The 22090-nt window shown below is 32.8% G+C and overlaps 1 protein-coding gene across 3 annotated transcripts in view; it reads left to right on the top strand.

Annotated features, from left to right (window-relative positions):
* The window catches only part of LOC128991730 (aquaporin AQPAe.a-like), a 36893-nt gene extending 21371 nt beyond the window's left edge, over positions 1-15522 (top strand). Inside the window, exons 2-8 of one of the 3 annotated variants that reach the window (XM_054414875.1) lie at positions 2430-2644; positions 8616-8759; positions 10904-11113; positions 11818-11898; positions 12556-12666; positions 13733-13798; positions 14792-15522. In XM_054414875.1, the coding sequence (XP_054270850.1) occupies positions 2435-2644; positions 8616-8759; positions 10904-11113; positions 11818-11898; positions 12556-12666; positions 13733-13798; positions 14792-14833 (864 nt within the window). In that variant the 5' untranslated portion in view covers positions 2430-2434 and the 3' untranslated portion in view covers positions 14834-15522. Of the gene's footprint in view, positions 1-2429; positions 2645-8615; positions 8760-10903; positions 11114-11817; positions 11899-12555; positions 12702-13732; positions 13799-14791 lie in introns of all 3 variants that reach the window. The other 2 variants (XM_054414877.1, XM_054414876.1) reach the window with 2 other exon arrangements.
* The last annotated feature ends 6568 nt before the right edge of the window (positions 15523-22090 follow it).

Genomic DNA, 22090 nt, shown 5'->3' on the forward strand with positions numbered 1-22090 from the left:
GATTGAGTGATAAAAATTGCTGAGAGAAAGGAGAAAGTTTGAGAAACAACGGGCGTAATTAGCGGATGTTTCTGAGTCGTTACTTCTTACCTCTTGATCAGCTGTTTATGGTGACGGGTTATGGGGTACAAACACCATAACACCACAGTGTCATGGACCAAGAGTACTAACCGTTACGCTTTCTTTCGCTACGTTTGATTGGCTGATTCTTCTTTGTTTGAAATTATTTATGTACTTTCTCTTTAGTGAAGATGTGAAATTAATAATAATAGTCGAGAGAAATTAAAAGTTCACCAACGTACGATATTTCTCTCTGTTCAAATGATTTTTAAAGATTTTACTTCTCAAATGCTTTTTAAAGTTTGTTTGACTAATGTTTTAACGACTTGAGTGAAACTGTTCATTACGATTGTTGACAGTCTGGAAGCTATTAAGGAATTTTTGTTTATAACTCAACTTCATTTTAGACTCAATGAAAGCGTAATAATTTATCCGGCCTTTCAAGTTGGAATAGAGAATTTACTATAAAAATGAATCACATCCATACTAACACATCCAACATACTAATTGCATGCACCGCAACACATGAGTATCATGAATTACCTCTACATTTGCTTAGTCTTCACAATTGGCTCATGAATTTCAAGAAGATTAGAAGGAGCTTGCATTAATTAACTTTGGTTGTTTCGATGACAATATAATTAATTTTTCCTAAAGTCACCCGACAAAGTGGGCTCCCTAGCACAGATTATAAGAACAGAAAGCCTTACTTGGCGCACAGTTTTTACTTTGGCGCGCTGTTTTTACTTTGGCGCATACCAGTATTACAACCAAACAACAGAAAACCGCGTGCTTTTATTAAGCAGGTAATCCGTGTACGCTTGAAAATATACAACACTTAAAGATACTACGACTACGATCAGCTAGTGCAGCGATTCCCATTTCGTTCAATGTTTGGATTTAACCTAACCTAAAAACGTGTTGTACAGTGTTTGAAAGACTAATTATTTATACGATTTATTGTAAACGTAGGAAAAATATAATGAGGAACAATATTAGCAAATGCACACTAGTTACAAAAATAACTATTTAAGAAATGAAATTGAATATACTGCGTTTTACCTATCCATCAATAATATATTTCTGAATTGACTTGCAGTCAATCCAAAGATCGTCCTATACTCTTTTTCAGTCGTACAATCACACTATAAATCACACTCTACCTTATAGTGCTAATATGATGATAAAACATTTTTTTACCAACACTAGTTTTTACAGTAACACGATAAAGGTGTCCTGATTACAAATCGTTTCAAAGACTTCTTCACCAGTTATTGATGGGCCACTCAGTATATTAGACCTCCTGCTACTTTGAAGGATAGAGTGACATCAAGCATCATTGTAAGGTGAAATTGATCATTATTTGTGAAGGATACACCGCTTCACTAAAATTTGTGTCGACGGATACTTATTTTGGATCAATATTAGACACATCAATATCAGTATACATTGGTAAATCATGTAGTTTAAAAACTCATTTATAGGCCTACCTAAAACGTTCTTCGGAGATAACAATTTTGGATGTGGAACAAAACTATCCAAAATAATCGATGTCATAATAGCATTGACTTCAACTTTTAAAGTATCGAAAAAAGTATGCATCCATTCCCATGTTGAATCTATGTCAATCTTTAAGATCAATATGGACTGGACGTAGACTAGTTAAATTCAGCCACAGACATTTCTATTATGCTAATTTGTGTTGAACTAGAGCTCGTCCCATGGTTAAAAACTCAACCAAAAATATCTATTGTGTAAACTTCTCTATTTTCACCCCACGCTGTAAATAAAACATGTGATTGGAACTTCTTCCATTTCTTTTGATTTTCTGTTTATATTTCGTTTTTATTTTGTACCAGCATGGCATCACATGATGTTTATGAAATTCTTTTTTTAAGATTTTAAAATCATTTTCTTTTGCTTTCTTGCCTCAATTAGTTAATAAAGGAATTCTGCACATCTACAACTAAACAGGCAAATATATTTCTAACAGTATGCGTAGATATTCCCTGCGATGTACACTAGAGCTGTGAAAAAAAGGTTTTCAAGAAACATGTTTGCCTTTTAGGATACACCTACATTTCAACCAAGTAAACCTAAAAGGGCATATTGCAAACTCTAGCATCATTTCGGTTACTTATCACAGTAAACACCAACTGATGAAACAAAACACAACTTTCTACTGCAGTACATTCTGTTGTTGGCTAGTTATACTAGTCAAAACCCATATAAAAATGGCTACAGCGAATATAGATTAAATGTCCACTAAGTAAAACGTAATGTGTAGTTTGATATCATCTAAAAGTCTATCTTCAAGACGATGAAATATTTTTTCTCCCTCAAATGTTTAACGATTGATCTTTTTTCAGACAAGATGGCCACGATCAAGGACCGAGTTGGGCTCTCGGAGCTGAACGACAACAAGAACAACCTCGGCAAGGCGTTAATCGCTGAGCTGGTGGGAACTTTCGTCCTCAACTTCTTCGGCTGCATGAGCTGTTTAAACCTTGGCGACCAGAGCACTCCCGCAGACCTCGTCCTTATCTCACTAGCCTTCGGTCTCTCCGTCATGGCTATGGTCCAGGTAGGTTGTGGAAGTAGTAGATAAGGGTGAGGAGGTGAAGGGTTTTAAGGAGGAAGTGAGAGTGTAGAAGGGAGAAAGGAAACTGGATGAAGGAAAGAGGATGGAGATGAGTTAAAAGATAGGTTATGAGAGGAGAAATTGGTAAATATTAGAAATAGAATGACTAAAAATTAATTTTTAAAATTACATTGGGCTCTGTGAATTTTAAGGCTTTTAAACCCACTTTAATTAGTATTTTGTCCCCTTTAAGTGGTTATTTAAGTCCACTTTGATAGTTTTTGCCCACCACCACGAGTAATACATTTTTCGTACTCGGATTTATACCAGTTTCGTTATTATTTGTTTCGCACTATTAAAAGTGTATTTTATACGAAAAACCCGAACAGTATTTATGAAACATTTATTAGTTTCCTATCTATGTAAAACCTTAGGCATTTAACAATCCAAAATAATATAAAATTTATTGTTTACAAAGTAATAGTAGGTATCTAACTTTACAGATCATGCCAAATTCACGAAACACCTAATTTTATATGTCTAAATGTATAACACCAAGCCAATATAAATAAACCGTAAAATTAACGTCACCACATTTCTATAAGTTTACCACATAACTGAAATTACCTTATTTACCATACAGTTTTTACTAGACGAAACAGTCGATAGGAAAATACACACACCATGACCAATAAAATTGCTTGCTGCACTTTTATAGTTGTTGACATCCTGAAAACAATAATCTATGTTTCATCTGTTAGCCTACGTTTATACATGGCTTTGCGTGTAAATATTTCCCTGTTGTGTCACACGTATTGATTGATGTTATCGTCAAGCGACACCGTTAAAAACATTATTGTTTGATGAGTCAATATTATGCATTGATACACTAAAGATTATTTATAATGTTAGCTGTGTTCTACCAGTAGAGTAATTAAATGGGTAATAATTATGAAACACAGTATTTATCATTGAAAAAAATCCTATACCTTGTAAACGGTTTTCAAATTTGTACAGATAAAGTGATTCTACTAAAACTAATGTGGAATTTCCAATTTCCTTACTTTAAGAAAGCTTTAAGTCAGTGGGGGACATTTGTTATACATTACAATCTAATACTGTTTATGTTATGTTGATAGTGCTCATTTCTTTGTAAACATTAATAATTTTTTTCTTGTCGGTCATCAACACAAACGAGGTAATTGCTAACTTATTTTAAATATCGTAGTCACCTCTTCCAGCTTCGAATAGGAGTTCTGTATACATTTTGTAAATAAATGGGGTTTTTACTTTGTTGATTAGCTAAGACAAAAACGTTTTTCCCTTTCTTAAAGTATTAGATTTGAACCAGTAATATACTCAGTAGTATTTATAACCTTGAAAATATATAGTGATAATTTTTAGTAATTTTAAAATAAAAATTTCAATATTTTTTTTCCAAATCAAATGCTATAAACGAATACTTAAGACTATTTAGTATTTATGTATATTGTCACAGCAGAAAAATAGTGTCCACATAATCACAATTTGAAAAGTTTCTCTTTGTATAAAAAACCATACGTAGGCTAAGAATTTTGTTGTAAATCCTGACAGAATGATTTAGTTACCTTTAATAAAACTTATAATTTCAATATATATCTAAATAGGGTACAATGCTGGGGCTAAATCACAAAAATCTGTTACTTAAATAAACAGTTTTATTTTATTTTAAGATGTATTTATGATATTACGACAGTTTGATGCCTACAGCCCCATCACAGAAGCAATTCCAAAACTGGAGACATCGAGAACTGGTCTTACAGAAGTATTTCCAGTTTTGGCTCTGCCACTTTTAGACTTGTATTTCTGCTTTGCCACCTGTTAAGTTTTCAAAATGGACACAAGCAATTACTTGCGAATAACCGTGCACCCTTGAAAATCAACTCGAATTTGGCTATAAAGAGAGATAACGAATGAAATTCAACTGATATTTCCACAAGATGTTTTTAATCTAAATTAACGCGTTTGTGTGTGAAGACTTTCATAATCTGGTCAGCAAATACACATATATTAATTTATAAATTTGTATTAAAAGCTATAAATAGGGTTTCTCTATGATAATGTACAGTAAGTTGCACATTTAATAATTGAATTTTATCAAACGAACGATTCCATAAAAGCATAAATGAAAAAGCCGATTAGTTATACCTCATTTTGAACTATCAAGGAGGAATTTTTAAAATGTGCAATGTGGTGTTTATCAGTATGGTGTTAGGTATAAAAGTATGTATATCATTATGGTGTTAGGTTTAAAAGGGAGTTTATCAGTATGGTGTGAGTTTTAAAAGGGAGTTTATCAGTATGGGGTTAGGTATAAAAGGGAGTTTATCAGTATGGGGTTAGTTATAAAAGGGAGTTTATCAGTATCGGGTTAGGTATAAACTGGAGTTTATCAGTATGGGGCTAGGTATAAAAGGGAGTTTATCAGTATGGGGTTATGTTTTAAAATGGAGTTTATCAGTATGGGGTTCCATATTAAAATGGGGTTTATTAGTATGGGGTTGGGTATAAAAGGGAGTTTGTCAGTATGGTGTTAGGTTTAAAAGGGGGTATATCAGTATGGTGTTAGGTTTAAAAGGGAGTTTATCAGTATTGTGTCAGGTATAAACTGGAATTTATCATTATGGTGTTAAGTATAAAAAGGAGCTTATTAGTATGGGGTTAGGTATAAAAGGGAGTTCATCAGTATGGGAATAAATACACAGATAAGTGATTAAAATGGGTAGGGACGATCAATTGGTACCCTTCGTGTATATCTTTTATGAATTTAATAAGTTTTACATCCCCAAAATGTTTAAAACATACACTACTCGGGCGTAAATAACTATAAGTGACACGTTTTGGTTTAGACAGTTCTAAACATCGGTATAAATAAAACGCAACTGTTGTTGAAACGAAACACAAATATCTCCGTCACTATTAATGTTAAGAACACAATAAAACCCACTAGTTTGGCACGGTCTGAGCGTCTTTTTGCCAAGCTTTACTGAGCTAATCACCTATTCTATGTGTACTCCGGTTTCAGTCGTGGTTTCTTGGATGGTTGAGTAATATCAACAATTAGATATAAACAAAGTAAGAATCTGTTGATTTCGAGTAAACTTGAATGTTTCGAATATATATTAGGGGTTTGGCAAGAAAAAATTAAACTCATAAATCTCAAGCTTTGACTTTAACTTTTTACTTTTTACTATAACTTTTTAACTAACTTTATCCAAATTACACCTTCTTATTATGCTAATTATGCTCGTATTGCAAGACCATCATGTGTTAACATGTTTGCGATTTACACCTGCTATTTAAGTAAGTAACCTAGACAAAACAATTTGCGAAAGTCTAAAAAAGTATATATTGCCAAGACAACTTTCTGTGTCAGTGATAACAAATAACACGTCCAGTGGCTTATCAGTAGTATCACCTGTCAATTGCCTGTCATTGTTATCTCTACTTCAGTGGTAACAATCCTTGTTAACAGCTACCAGATTTGACACAGCTGTGATACAAAATAAATTAGCTTTTTAGGTTAACATTCTTCAAATTTGGATAAAAAATTCGTGAATTGCTTGTGTATTGTTTGATAAAATATTTATCAATTTTCCATAAAATCTTCATAGATTTTTCATTATATATTTATAAAATGATTATAAATTATTCATTCAATATTCACCAAACATTCATTGAGTTTTTTTTTAATTTCCATAATTTTTCATCACTAAAGACCATTTTTAGAGGTATTTGCTTTCGTTAAAAAACATATATATATAGTTAAATGGCTATCGTTAAATAAAAGTTTTAAAATTATTAGCTTCAAGTAAGAGTTCATTGAGTAACATCGTTGTTAAATTTAAAAAAAGTCTTGTCAGTTGTTTAAGCAAAACAAGTGGGACGCTATATGTTTTATGTTATGAATTTATTGTGTATATTACTTTTAATCAGAAAAAGTTATAGAACATGTATTTGTCAAATAAATCTATAAGTATACTTAATTCTACCTCATGCCTACGATTTGTAAGATTTAGTTTTTTATCCAACAATATAAATAAAAATATTAGATTTTTTTGGGAAAGTTCTCTCCTTAAACATTGTTTGGCAGTAAAGAAATAAAGCAGAGTTCACCCTTAGCTAAGTATTACGGATACAAGCAATGAAACTTAGTCACGGAAGTTCTAGATTAGTTATATAAATTGTTTTGCTCTTCTTATCCATCCTAAATGTTCTACCTCCCTTAATGTTCTACCTCCCTTAATGTTTTGGTCAAAAAAATTTAAAACTTTTCGTGTCATAGTGTTAAGCTACTCATACAATAATTTATTAAACATCTTGATAACAAGGGTCAACTAGTACAGTACTTTCCAAACACATGCAAATCGCATAAAATATAAATAAAATATATATTTAACTTTTCAAGTTACTAAACAAAATTGTTTAATTTGGTTTGGATATAAAAAAATGTGTTTTACGTAGTTTATAGCATTGATTATGTATACGCGAAATAGTATGTACAGCCAATCAGGTAATCGGGATACATATTACAACAGCTTTAGTAGTAAGAAACGTTAAAAAAAAATATATATAATTAAAAAATAAAAAAACTTTATTTAAATTTTGAAACATGCTAGCAAGAAGTATTTCAAAGTATGTTAAGGTTGTATAATTTTTCAGTTTAGTTGGTGAAAAATACCCGATTTTAAATTGACATTTCCAGAACAAAACAATTATGAAATAATAAGTTTAATTTAAAAAGAAAACAGTACAACAAGAAACCAAAAACTAATCTTAAGAAACAGTGTTAATACTAATTACTTTCAGAAAAATGGTTACATTTTTGTTATAGCTTTCACTTTCAATTGCCATTTTAAACAATTCACCAAATTTGCACAATAAATCAAAGTTTTCTAAATCCAGAATGATTTAAAATTGAACATGATCCTAATTGTGTCAGTAGGTGGAATATTTACTGGTTCAGTAACCTACTACAAAAAGCACATTTCAGTAACTCACAACGTTCAAAGCGAAAACTAACCTGTTTACATCGATACGGCTCGAATTCGAGCTCAAGGTTGTGGGATTCAGGGGTAACCTCAACCTCAAAAACCAGGAGCAGTTCATCGACCTACACTATTATCTAACCCATTGTTAAAACACCGTTGGTTAATTTCAAGCTTTTCTTTAATTTGCTTTGATTGTGAACCCCTATTATCTACTGATAGCGGTTTTAAGACATTGTTGTAAAACAATTGAAAGTTTCACTTATCTGTAGAACGAATTCGAAACTTTCTTTCCTTGTGCTCTTGGATAATTGAAACTGTCAGTCACGTTTAAACTAATTGGAATAAAGTACTCGTTAATAAAATAGTTGTATAATTAGACTAAAATATTCTTTAAATCGTAGATTATTGGGTATTTTATTTTGTAAGACAAAAAACACAATTTAAAATTTTTTGTTTTTAAAATATGTTATTAGTAGTGACTATAAGGGAATGACCATAAGATTTTACACGTTATGTCTAAGTACAACTACTTGATAAATAAAAGAGATAAGAGCAAGTCAACCATAAATAATAGTATAATCTTTCTACTGATGCTCTGTTGAAGACCATTTCTTTGGTTTGAAGATTCCTTTGCAATAAATAATAATCTGTATAAATGTTACCTCCAAAAGTCTTAAACAAGTGAGAATGTACCACGTTTTTTGTGTTTTAAAACACAATCTTAGGGCCTAGATAAACAAACAACAACTTGTTGCATTTAACATAAATACAAATATAAGCATGCAGCCCAACGCGTTTCCTCATGTATCCCTGATGTTCCCGACCGTTGCTACTCGACCCTTGCACATATTACACATTTTATCATGCAACCTACCACAGCTTCATTTCATGTATAAGTTTGACCATGCAGCCTACCACTTCCTCATGTAACCCTGATGTTCCAGACGATCGGCCATGTGAGTGGTTGCCACATCAACCCCGCGGTCACCTTCGGTCTGATCGCTGGAGGAAGAGTGTCCATCATCAGAGGTCTTCTGTACGTCGTCGCCCAGTGCATCGGAGCGGTGGCAGGCTCTGCGGTTGTTAAGGTAGGTAAAGTCATCGACTATAGATAAAATAACAAGTTGAAACAGGATGAAGAATGTATCATGTTAATAAGAGGTACCACAAAGATCCTGCATAGCCCAGGAACAAATGCTCAATTTGTATTCAGCTTGATCAAGAATAGCGAATATCAAAGAGAAATTTCTGTCAACCATTTAGTTCTTCTTACTTTTTACATAACCGATATGTAAAAGAGACATTCCCGATAAATCAAGAAGGAATCAAAATCACCTATTTTGGGTAGGTTAAAGTTTAAGGTTTCCCTGTCAGCTAAAAAATTCCTATCAATTGATTCAATTTATTAAAATAGACAAAATGTGTTGGTTAGTCTATTAGTTAACCCACTACTTAATAAAATGTCATGTATATATCCAAGTATTCATACATACACAGCTAGTTTAACTTTGTTTACAAACATAAACAACTGTTTGACAACATATAATTTCCAATTATACTTAAGTACTGGTTGTGGTACAAGATGCCATTAATCTTGAATGTTCTGCCTGATTAAGCATTAATTGATGCCAATCAATTCCATCCCACGCACAGTCTTCAACTGCATACCACAATTGAAATGTTCAGTGCTTCGTATAATGCAGCCACATAATAATATTATTTTAAACATATTTTCAGTATAAACTCTTTTTATATAACGTATCCAAGACGAGAATCCAGAAAAAGCAGTATTAAAAACATAGTCTTTACAAAGGAAGTTGTTACGTAAATAGAAAAAGTCACTTTTGTCCTTGAAGATTGCACGAGCAAGATAAAATGCAAGTAGGACACTTAGTGAGTATTACTTCACCTTTCGAGAACTGTGAGAAACATTTTAATCACTGATGAGTCATTGTTGCTATAAATAAATCGGTAGAATCATCCGATTGTCAATCGATTATTTTCTACGGTAATATTGATGTTGGTAAATAGCTTTGTGCCTAGTTTCAATTTGTGGAATATTTATGATTACTTCGGTTTTAACTGCTATCTTGAACTATGTATTATCTATCTTATGAGATTAGTCGGATTTATAAATCTAAAGCTCAAACACACTTGAAAAAGAGTTCTAATACAGTATTGCTTGCTTCTTTAGCAGTTAAATTGTTTTAAACACCTAGTTATAGTCCACATCCAAAATCAGACTGATTCCTCTTAAACGTCCAAAACCTGACTATTTCCGTTTCTTTGCATCAAAGAAAAATATTTCAATCTTCCATACATCCAACTACTGACCAATTCCTCTTATATATTTCCAACAGCTGATATACATTTAACAACTCATCATTTACTCTGCTATACATACAGAAACTGACCAATTCCTATTCTACACTTCCAACAGCCTATCATTTCCTCTTCTTTACATCCAACAACTGACAATTTCTTCTTCCATACATCCAACAAATGACCATTTACTCTTCTATACATCCAACAACGGACCATTCACTCTTCTGTATCCAAGAACAGACCATTCCCTCATCAACTCCAACAACTGACCATTTCATCTTCTATACATCCAACAACTAACCATTTCCTCTTCCATACATCCAACAACTGACAATTTCTTCTTCCATACATCCAACAAATGACCATTTACTCTTCTATACATCCAACAACGGACCATTCACTCTTCTGTATCCAAGAACAGACCATTCCCTCATCAACTCCAACAACTGACCATTTCATCTTCTATACATCCAACAACTAACCATTTCCTCTTCCATACATCCAACAACTGACAATTTCTTCTTCCATACATCCAACAAATGACCATTTACTCTTCTATACATCCAACAACGGACCATTCACTCTTCTGTATCCAAGAACAGACCATTCCCTCATCAACTCCAACAACTGACCATTTCATCTTCTATACATCCAACAACTAACCATTTCCTCTTCCATACATCCAACAACTGACAATTTCCTCTTCCATACATCCAACAACACACCATTCCCTCTTGTGTATCCAACAACAGACTATCCCCAAATCCACTCCAACAATCAATCATTTTCTCCATATATCCAAGAACAAATCAATCCCTCTTTCATATCTAACCATTTCCACTTCTACACATCCAAGAACTCACCACCCCCTCTTCTAAACCCAACAGCTAATTTTCTCTTCCTCTAGGCGCTGACTCCAGATGCCTACCAAGCTTCCCTGGGTAACACTGGTCTCCAAGCTGACATGACCGTCACTCAGGGCCTCGGCATCGAGTTCTTCCTTGGGTTCGTCCTGGTGGTCGTCGTCTACGGAGTCATTGACCCCAACAAGGCCAACGACAAGACCCCAGCCGCCCTTGTCATTGGTCTAACTGTTACTCTGGGTCACTTGGCTTGTGTGAGTATCTGACATTCTGAGATCTAAGAACTTGAAATTCTACGGAACATTAAAAAAAACAGTTTTTAAAGGAATGAAATATTTAAAAACATCCAACTTTGGATCACTTTCCTTGTCTGAATAACTAACATAGGGATTAACATCTAGAACTCGTAATTTTTTAAGGAACATTTTTGTTTTTAGAATATTTATGATACCCTCTTTATGAACGATTTAGGTTGTTTTGCAAACCTAAATAATTGAAATTTATGAACCCATTATTCTTCTTCTGTATGATTTTTGTAGTAGAACGTTTTAAAGAATAATTTAACATAAATACGTTTTTAAATGTTTGTCACAAGAGGCATTCATTTAACGAAATATTGGGTTGCCAATTTCATTCGTTATTGCAATCACGCATTAAAACGGTAAGTCGGTAAAGTAGATTGAGTAGTTCAGACTTCTGCCGCTCGAGCGGTAGTATGCAATAATCGTTGACATCTAGCGCTCTAGTGGCAAACTAAGGAACTTGTAGCACAACAATGTGTCCTTACAGAACATAGAACGTTGTCCATTGTTGTCCACTGTTTTGTTTTATCATATCTTATTAAGTCATCTTATGAGCTGTAGGTATTTTGGTTATATTGGTGCTATATATGTAACAAGTAAAAGTTAAACCTTTTTTATACTATTTTTAATATTTCATAATTATTGTTTGTTTGTAGGTTGACTACACTGGCTCTAGCATGAACCCCGCTCGTAGCTTTGGATCCGCTGTCGTTTCCTCAGGATGGGACAACCACTGGGTAAGTAACGGAGTGGAAATTGAGAGGCTTAGGTAAAAAATTAGAATGGATATTAACTCCAGAGTAAATTTTTAAAGTCATAACTGGATATACTTACACAAAGTGTATTTGTGGGGATTCTAGGCCCTTCTGTTTATGCATGCCTTAGAAACAGGATAAACACACAATATCTCTTTAAGAATTTTGTTTGCACTTAGTTTAGTTTACTTAAACACATTGTTAACTCCAATATAGTTTAGGTAAACTACATGTTTCCATAGATTACAATGTTTCGCAAGAATATATTTTTCCAAACAGGAAAATCATGAGAAATGAGACGGTTATAACTTGTACTTTCAAAGTTTTATACTTTTAAGATTTTTAAAATTGTGCTAAAAGATATATTTAATACAGGTTGGTTCTTTCACAGTGAGTCCTTTTTTATAGTTGACCTGGTACTTGGAGGATTTCGGCTAACTCAATTCCTCATATAAATTCAAAGAATTTACCCTTCACCTAAACTTTAAAGAAACCAGTAACCTGTTTAATCTCAAATCACAAGGTTTGGATAACTTCTCCGTGGCCCTTCAAGTAAAAATCCCCGCTGGCGTCAACACCATGCAAACAGAAAAATCTATACCTTTTATATAAACACTTAACACTTTCTCCTCATTGCAGGTGTACTGGGCAGGTCCTATCATGGGAGGTATCGCCGCCGGCCTCCTCTACACCAACGTGTTCCAGGCTCCCCATGAGGAGTACTCCGCCGTCCACGCCGAGGAGAAAGAGGTACTACGAGGAGTACATTCCAGTAACTAGAGAGGGTAATGGACTATACAATGGCTGCAGCTGGCAATAACCCCTCAATCATAAATAATCAATAATACATTTGGTGGTCTATTAATTTATCCATTCAATAATAATCTATTATCCAATAATTTGTTTCATAAATCCATAATTCATTGCATTAATTAATCCATTAATCAACTAATTAATCATTAATCACTTAAACAACCCAAATTAATCAATTAATAAATCACTCCATAAATTATTCAATATATTAACCAAATTACTCAGTCTATACATTCATTAAATCTATTAATTACTCTATAAATCAACAAATCACCGCATTAATATTTCACTCAATCCATTATTTAATCAATTACTAAATTGATAAGTGATATATTAATCCCCAATACTTTAAGTCGATTTCTACATTAGTTATTATATGAATTAATAAATCAATCAATGTGTCAGGAACTAGCAGTTAAGTTCTTTTTAGAGGGGAACTAACCAATGTAAGTATTTAATCTAGAGAGTTTCTATAGACATTTTTATCTTGAATATAGATTATTTTGACAGAAAACAAATCCTGTAAATAGTAATTTAAATTTACTAAGTTTTTAAAGGACTAGTGAGCTTTATAATTCAAACTATCTTTTGAGAGAAAGGAGTGTTATATAAGATTACTTAAATACTTCTACTATACACGCACTGATACATGGTTTATTGTTGCTATGCAGGCATTAATTAAAAAAACTAACAATGCATACTCCATTTTAATCAATCTTCAGCATGTTAGTTTTAGGTCTTAATATTTTACTAAAAAATATATCCACTACACATTTTGTTGTTGTAGTTAAAGTTTTAGCAAAGACAGTATCAAAGAACACATTTTAGTTGTCTTATGAACGTGTTATGTCAAAAACAAAATTTGGATTGTCCAAATAAAAAAAATAATGTTCAAAATAAAATTACAATGTTCAGAATGAAATGTAAGTCCAGTAGTCACACATAGTCCCCCCTTACTGACCTAAACAAAAACAATATTCCAAATTTCACATTAATGTTTCAGCAAAATCAGTTTAAAGCAAGCCTCCTTGAATTGAGGGGTTCTATAGTGGACCTTGTGAAAATACAGGTTAGCTAATCGCTTTGTTTGTTTTGTGTCAGTCCAAATAGCTTTGGGTTCGGGAAATTTAAGGGTTTTGGATCAATTGACTGTTTGAAAATACGATAATTATACAGTAGGAAATGTACTAGGGGAAAAGCAAGGCTGAAGAACACTGACTCTTTTTAAGCAGCATCCAAAAGTCTTTAACCAACATATAGACTGTCTTATGCTACATGGAGGCCTAATGTTGATCTAATTGACTCATAGATTGTGCTATGCCTGCATAATGTATTTATTATCAATCCGGCCCATAATTATTCGTCTTTTACCAATCCATATAATTTTGAATGATACATAAAGAGTCTTTATAGTTCCAAGGACCATTGTTAACAGTTAAAATTTGATCTGTAAGTAAATACTTTGTGTTAGGATTATATGTATTTTGTGTATTTATGATGGGATTTTCAAGATCCTGATTTACCGTTGTTAGGAAAGCTATTTTATTAGCATTCTAAAGACAAATTATGTTGACTCGGTACATCCATCCAAAATAACTCATTGCCTTTGCAGTTTACAAGCAGCCTCTGATGGGGTTGAGAGAGGGAGTTCTGTGTTTTTTAAACTATAGTCTGTTTGATATAACCTGTCTCCTGACTCTGTCTCTGAGTGGTTAATCCCCAGGCCAGTCTCACGGAGGGTCAAGAGACAGGTTATATTGTACAGACTATAACCAGGATCATAATCCTCAACCATCGACACATCTGACATAGAAGAACCGTTTATGTTACAAGAAGAACCACAAGGCCAAGGAACAATTCATGTAATTTAATGAATCGCATTATCATGCTTCATCATTCCTACGACTTGATCTCTGAGTTCCTTGGATGAATCTATATTTTTCATTTAGTAAAGTAGTGTATTCTTAAGCAGAAGATATCCTGCTCATAGTGCACATTCATCAAATTTTTAAAACTTGTAAAACAGCTGTTTACTTGTTGTTAACTTTATATTTTTCCACAGCTGAAGAGACTCGACGGTAAGAGCGAGGACGGGCTTGCTTGATCTGTGTATACACTCGACAAGTCAGAAACCTCCGCTAGACTGCAGCACCTAAGTCTTCTTCATCCCAAGATTACGCCCATCGACAACAGATAGAGTTGGCATCGCTGTCACCGAACAGTGTTGCCAAACTTCTACAGTGTTGCCAAGCTGTCTACAGCGTTGCCAAGTTTATATTACTTTCACTATGATTGCCCCTGATAATGTGTTATTCTGAATTTGTATGTTTAATTATGTTGTAGACATCAGTTAAATTTTGTTTTAAAGGTTTAATTTTTAAAAAGGGCTTTACACTGCCAAAAGTGAAGTTTATAAACATGGTAATGTCTAATGTGATTATACATTTGTGGGATTTAGAAGATTATCAGAGACAGTTCATTGACTTGTGAAAATGTTTACGATAAACTTGTTATAACCCCAGTTTTATCAAAGAATGTAAATTGACACATTTTGATGTTATTTATTGTTGTGAATTTTAGTTGTAGGACTGCTTAGTAGATTTTGTGACTTTTATATATAGTTTTTGCATAAACTAAAGTCAAGCGCAAAGCGTCTAAAAGCTGTCAATTATAGAGTAAGATTGTTTTCATTCATTCGACTACTTTCATTGTAAATGATCATCACCATTGACATAATATTAGAGTAGTTATATTTGTACAAATATAAAGCTAATAAAGTATATTTTAAGTAAATAGAGTTTAGTTTTTACCCATATCCGTTCTATACGTTATTTTTTTAGTTTTTTGTTAATTTGAATGAACTTAAGTTTCGTTTTTCGAACAGTCATGAACTTAAAATGTAAAGCAAATATCTAAACAATTTACTACAATTCAAAATATTTCAAAACACCCAGACATTGTTTGTATATTATCCCTCCGTTTAGTTGATTTAAACAATATAAAGTAGTCTGCTTACTAGCGTTACTACATACAAAAATGTTAACTAACCTCCCTCAAGCCATCTTTGGAAGGATTTAGCTGTAAAAAAAAATATATAATATTCATGATGGAAAGTAGTTGACACTTGAGAAGCAATTCTTTAAACAATTTGTGTTTTAAGTTGCAACAAACCATTGTGTTAAAATATTTTTACTATAATAATTATTTTTTTCATAAAAAAATCTGAAAATTTTATAGAAAGTATAACCTTTGGTTCATTCCTCTAAATTGTTGTTTTTCTCCTCTTCCACTGTGCAAAGTTTGACATTAGGATAGCTAAATCGTCCAAATAAAATGGGAAAAGAGACAAATAAATCAAAGGGATGAGATTAGGATTATAGTTTATCATTTACCTCATTCAAATATTTAAATAATGAGCTCAAATGATATATTGGATAAGGTCACATTTTACTGTACAAACCACCGTGATGAATTATGTGAGTAACACTTTACAATCATGTGAGGTATGAGCTTTGTTTGCATCGAGATACAACTTCGATCCTCATTTTGTTAAAAATAACATGAAAACAATTATTTAACACTAGCTGTACCCGCGGGCTTTGCCCCGTTTTACTTCATAAGTGAGCTCGTTCGCATGGCTCAATCACGTCCTGGTTGAAGTTCGCTACGCTCACTCATCTTTAGGTTGGAGCTCGTTCGCTGCGCTCACTTGCCTTCAGGTTAGCTCGTTCGCTACGCTAACTCGCCTCCAGGTTGAAGTTCGTTCGCTACGCTCAATCACCTTTTGGTTGCAAATTAGCTGTTGTCATAAATTTAAAACAAATAATAGTGCTGCACCCTGTTGGTAATACTTGTAACTTTAATGCTATTGCACATCATAGAAACAGAACCAACTTGTTTAATTGAAACAGCTGTTAAGATTCATTAATTCCATTTTAATATGAATACTTATAAGGTTAACATGGGAAACTCCAGAGCCTTTGGGGCGGAGCCCGAGAGTCCGATCAGAATAAAAACAACTTAGTTTTCCTATTTAATGCCTAAAAAATCAGTGTACCATATTTCAGCCCCCTAGGTAAATAGGAAGTGGGAGAATTAGTGATGAGTGAGTGAGTGAGTGAGTGTGTCAGTCAGTGAGGGCTTTGCCTTTTATATATATAGATTCACCCATTATAGAGTTTTTGGGTTTCAAAAGTAATATATTTACTATATTTCTTTTGTAATAAAACTAAATCTCTTAAAATATCTCTATAAGTTATAAGCCTTTTATAACTACGTGTTGATAATTTTTGAATCAATTAATTGCAGTTATTGTATAATGCGTAACATACTACTGGTGTAAAGTCAATATCTTAATATACACAATGTAAATATTAGTTTGAAGATTTTATTATAATATCTTCCCTATAGGGTTCTCTAAACGGTCCGACATGTAGTTCTATATATTTACGTGTTTTCCTTAACCAGCTTCTCCGTTCAATGCTACGATAACCAACTTTTAAAATGCAATTTTCAAGAGGACTTTCCGTCACCTCAACAATGGAGACCCACAGGAGTTTTCGCCTACTGTTGTTTAGTGTGTAAAATGCAAATCTTTCTCCATCTCGCTCGATGAATTTAGTCCATCCTGGCAGAAATGCCTTGGCATACTTGCACAAATAAATTCATCAAGTAGAGGTGGCAATAACTAAATCAAAACCTATACGCAATAACTAAAGTTACATTCGTTAATTAAATAAAAGTCAGGCCAATGTTAGGGCGTACATTTCCACGCTCTGACCCATAAGTAAGGTAGTTCAAGATTTCTCACTTACTAGAGCAAATTTACAAAAATTATTCAGCCAAGGTTAAAACCAGGAATAAAAATAGAAGACCTTATATCCTTTTGTTCGGTCTTTAGGAAGTGCCTTTCATGCACAAGTTCTGCATATAACTTCCTAGTCCCTGGTTAATTTTTATGCAGAAAACTTTGTTTCAATTTTCAAGAAAATAATGCCACCCACTATTCTTTAGCATTCAGTTTTTGTCATTGTAGCTTCACCTGATTCCTAAATGGAAAGAAGGAGTATGAAAGGACTTCAACTCCTCAACTACTTATTTATAACTATTGTTGTAGTACATTTCATATAGTATAATCCCAAAAATTAAAACAACTACTCTATGTAAGTTACTTGTGACTACTCGAAACGCTGCTCACTACGGTCGGAGTTAACATCTAACCATGGTAAGCTGCAGTGCCTACTCTTCTAGACGTAATACAGAACAACTATCTTCCTCGTGGGTGGGGGGAGGGGGTAGTTTCGAACGTGAAGGTCCTATCTGGTGGAGACTGGATTTTACTATACATTTATTGATCTCCCTACCTACATAAAGCTATTTAGAGAAAAATCTTCCTGGTACCTTCATCAGAGGTGAATGGTACGTACAAGAAGTAGACATTGTTAAATCACTTTTGCTCAGGGTGGATGATATTTCTGATGGTTGAAATGGTAAATGATAGATTTTCATAGCAAAACACTCTGTTCCTAAGCTATAGTCTGTATGATGGGTCATGTCTCCTTCGTCTATCTGGAGACTGACCAATGGTTTAAGGCTCGGGCAGTTCTAGGTAGACAGGCCAGGAGACTGGTTCCATCATCTAGAAAATATGACACTGTAGTGAGGAATTTTTGACTAAAATTCACATAGTGATTGCCCTTTAAAGTTTCCTCCTGGTGTATATTGAATTGGGTCCAGTCTCAATATGAACACAGTTGGATGTTTGCGTTTTTCGCAATGGTCTTTAGTTGGTAGGAAAGATATTTTTTAACGAATTCCTCTTATAGGGAATAAGCTATTACCGTAAATCTACGGTTAGACCTGGACCCGGGAACGATTTAATTTTTCATTTTGATGTTCCTAAAAACATCATCCATTAAAATTAATGTGTGTGTACGTTAGCATGATAATTTTAGTAAAAAATCGTCCGATTTGCATGAAATGTTGTACAAACGTGTCTACGTTTATTCGAACGAGTTCGTGGACCAGCGTATCAACCCATGTAATATGTAATGTAATTCAATGTAGCTAATATAATGGATACGGGGCTTAATAGATTTTTTAATGAGTGGATATTGTTTTAAGACACAAACTTTTGAGATTTATTTCCAAACCATTTTGTAGAGCTTGAAACCCAAATAATTTAGTATACTGAAGCGTTGTTGTATGTTTCGTAGTAATGTAGACAATTCCAACAATTTGCAAATAAAATTGTTATATTATTTTTATGGAACTAAGGTAAACTGTTGTATTTAGTTTATTTTATGGTAATCGTTTGATCAAATTTGGCAAGTTAAAAAATTTAAACTATACTATTAAAATTTATTTAAAAGAAACACACTTTTTTCTTTCCTGTAACAACAAACCTAAGTAATCCATTGATGCCATATAAGGTGTACATTTAAAACACATATACAGTGGAACCTCGATAAGAAGACCCTCGATAACAAGTGTATTTTCAAATCCCCTTGAATCTAATTTTACCTCTAAACACATGTTATTGCAAACCTCAATAAGAAGTCAACCTTGATAACCAGACTAATTTTATAATCCCTATGAGAGTCTTGTTATCAAGGTTCTACTGTATCATTATTGATTATTACTGAAATAAATGTCAAAAAAAAACTAGGCAATCATTAGTCACGATGGTACCATTATAATTTGATATTTTATCAACGCCTGCAAATCTACAACGGCAAAATCCAAACAGTGATGCTCGGTTACTTGTAGCTGCACTCAATTCAAGGCGCTACCCAAGTCTGTAACCTTGCTATTATGCAAGCGAGAGTAAAGGTGTCCTGAACTACTTATAAATAAATACCTTAAATAGATTTATAATTAAAAAGAATGATTTGTTTATTGTTAAAAACATCCCTTTGGTAATAATCTGTTAAATGTTTCCAGTGTCTTTGGATAGTACAAGATAAATTGTAGCTATTCGAAATTTAAATACGGTACTAAAATAGTATATTTCATCACTAGGGTCTAAAGTGACTCGTTTTTACCCGAGGACAAGGAAAATATGCGAGGGTTAAAAGTCACTTTTTGCCCGTGTGGTGAACTATATTTTTTGACATATTGCATCATTAATTAACAAACAAAGCTAGAAAACGAAATAATTTGTATGTAAGGATAACCTATCAAAACGACTTCCAGCTTGTTTCCAATTCTACCAATGCAAATAAGCAGCTGTTTAGTAAGTTATTTAACCATTTCGTACATAACGATTGTGTTACAGTAAATTATACCATCGATATGTCGAGCGATCGACAACAATAGGCTAAAACATTACCTACAAAATCGATCGATAAATAATTTCGATCGATACGATTGCCACAATCGAAATTTACAACTGGTTACAACAGCTGGTTTTTACTCCCTAGAGTGTAAAAATGCTACTTTAGCTTACTTTACTCAACGCATGCATTAAAAACGGCTGTTTTTGCTGCAATATGACGAAAATATGATTAATAATTACTGTATTCTCTAAAAGATAAAGCCTGGTTTGATTAGTGATTAATATATTGCCTGCCGATTTTAGCTACATGTTTTCCTTTGGGGTAACGAGTACTTTAACTTTTGTTATTCTTGGTCAAGAAAATAAGTGAGATTCGTAAATCAATTTTATTTTGTTAAATTGGTTTTAAATCTGATTCAATTGTAAGAAATGCGGTAGACAGACCACGGAAACAGCCTATCCACATCACAGAACTTGTGAATATATATTATGTGATCCACGAGGACGACACATCCACTAAGAAGTATGTTAAATTTATGCCAATTGATTTGAACAAAATATACAAGTAAAATGTTTTAAAAAACCAAAGTTCTTCCTGGTTGAACAGTATAACGATGACGTGGTGAGGTGAAATATAAAACCCTTTCATTTATGTTATATTGTTATATTTTAAACATAATATGCACAATCCTCTTTTCATCTCCAATACAAGTGTATCATGTTGATATAAATTTATTAAACCATTAGTACTACTGTAATTACATAGAAAAATGCTAGAAAAGTACACAATTGGTAGTATAAAACCATTATGCGATCTATGTAAAATTTTAGCCCTCTTATACAATTCAATTGACAGTTCAATGATAAATTGATGAATAAATAATTTTATTATTGAAGGCTAGACTAATCAATAGTTTCACATAATATAAATTGAGGTCTAGAAAAGAGGGAAAGCTGTAAGAAAAAAATACAGCGTGATAATTCAAATTACATAATAATTAATTATTGAATTTCAAATTACGATCAAGATGAAAAAAATAAAGAGTAAAATTAATTGTTAATATACCCCACTAAAAATTAAAAATTTGAATATTAAATCATTTTTTGAGTTTTGCTAGCCTAGTTAGCGTCTCGGACTTCGATGCGGGAGGGATAGATTCGATCCCTGAAATAACCACACAAATATTGAGGCTTTTGAACTAGTTTCTTAAAAACAGTTTAGTTTTCTTAGCTATAAAATATCCAAAAAAGTTCAAACTTTGCATAGGTACTAAAAAATATAGTGAACTAAAACAAACACGTTATACAGGGTGTCCCAAGTAAGTTGTCTCAAATAGGTTACGGAAAAACAACTTAACGTACAAGGATGAAATAAAACTATTTCCCACTAAATTGACCCCAGGGACAATTATTGACATAACCTACACACATACACATATTCTTAACTTTTTTCCAATACAGAGTGTGCAAAAACTGTATATCACTAGTTCGAATATCGGAATTTTTAAATGTAAACATATGGCATCTTATACATAATTTTAAAGGAATATAATAGACAAACATTTTGGTGAAAACAGAAATTGATTATCTTTTTCGGTTTCAAAATGGTGGCAGTTTTTTTGGGAAAAATCAATATGTTTTTAATACTCTGTGTTTCCTATACCAATGCACTTAGCCCTTCTCCGATTGAATTTTCCTACTCGTTATGAAATTAGCGATATGCTACAAGTAGGGGTTTTTAATAATAAAAAATCCAAAAAAATGTGCACACGCCCATTGTTCAAATTTTTTAAATAGCAACATATGTCAAGTGACACACTATTTTATAGGGGTTTTTTTACAATTCAAAAACATATTTTTAATATAACCTATTTTTCTAATATCAAAAGCATGTTATTTGGATTCAACACTAAATTGAACGGGGCCATTCGATTTAGCGGAAAATAATTTTATTTCGTCTTTGTACGTTAAGCGTTTTTCCGTTATCAATTTGGGACACTTACATGGGACACTCAGTATAAGAAAACATACATTTTTTTAATGTCAATCTTTAAAATTCAATATTATGATCGATTTGACTGAATG

Source organism: Macrosteles quadrilineatus, unplaced genomic scaffold, assembly GCF_028750875.1.
Source record: "Macrosteles quadrilineatus isolate MER2022 unplaced genomic scaffold, UCM_ALF_1.0 Scaffold_4__1_contigs__length_99947679, whole genome shotgun sequence".
In the NCBI taxonomy this organism is placed as follows: domain Eukaryota; kingdom Metazoa; phylum Arthropoda; class Insecta; order Hemiptera; family Cicadellidae; genus Macrosteles; species Macrosteles quadrilineatus.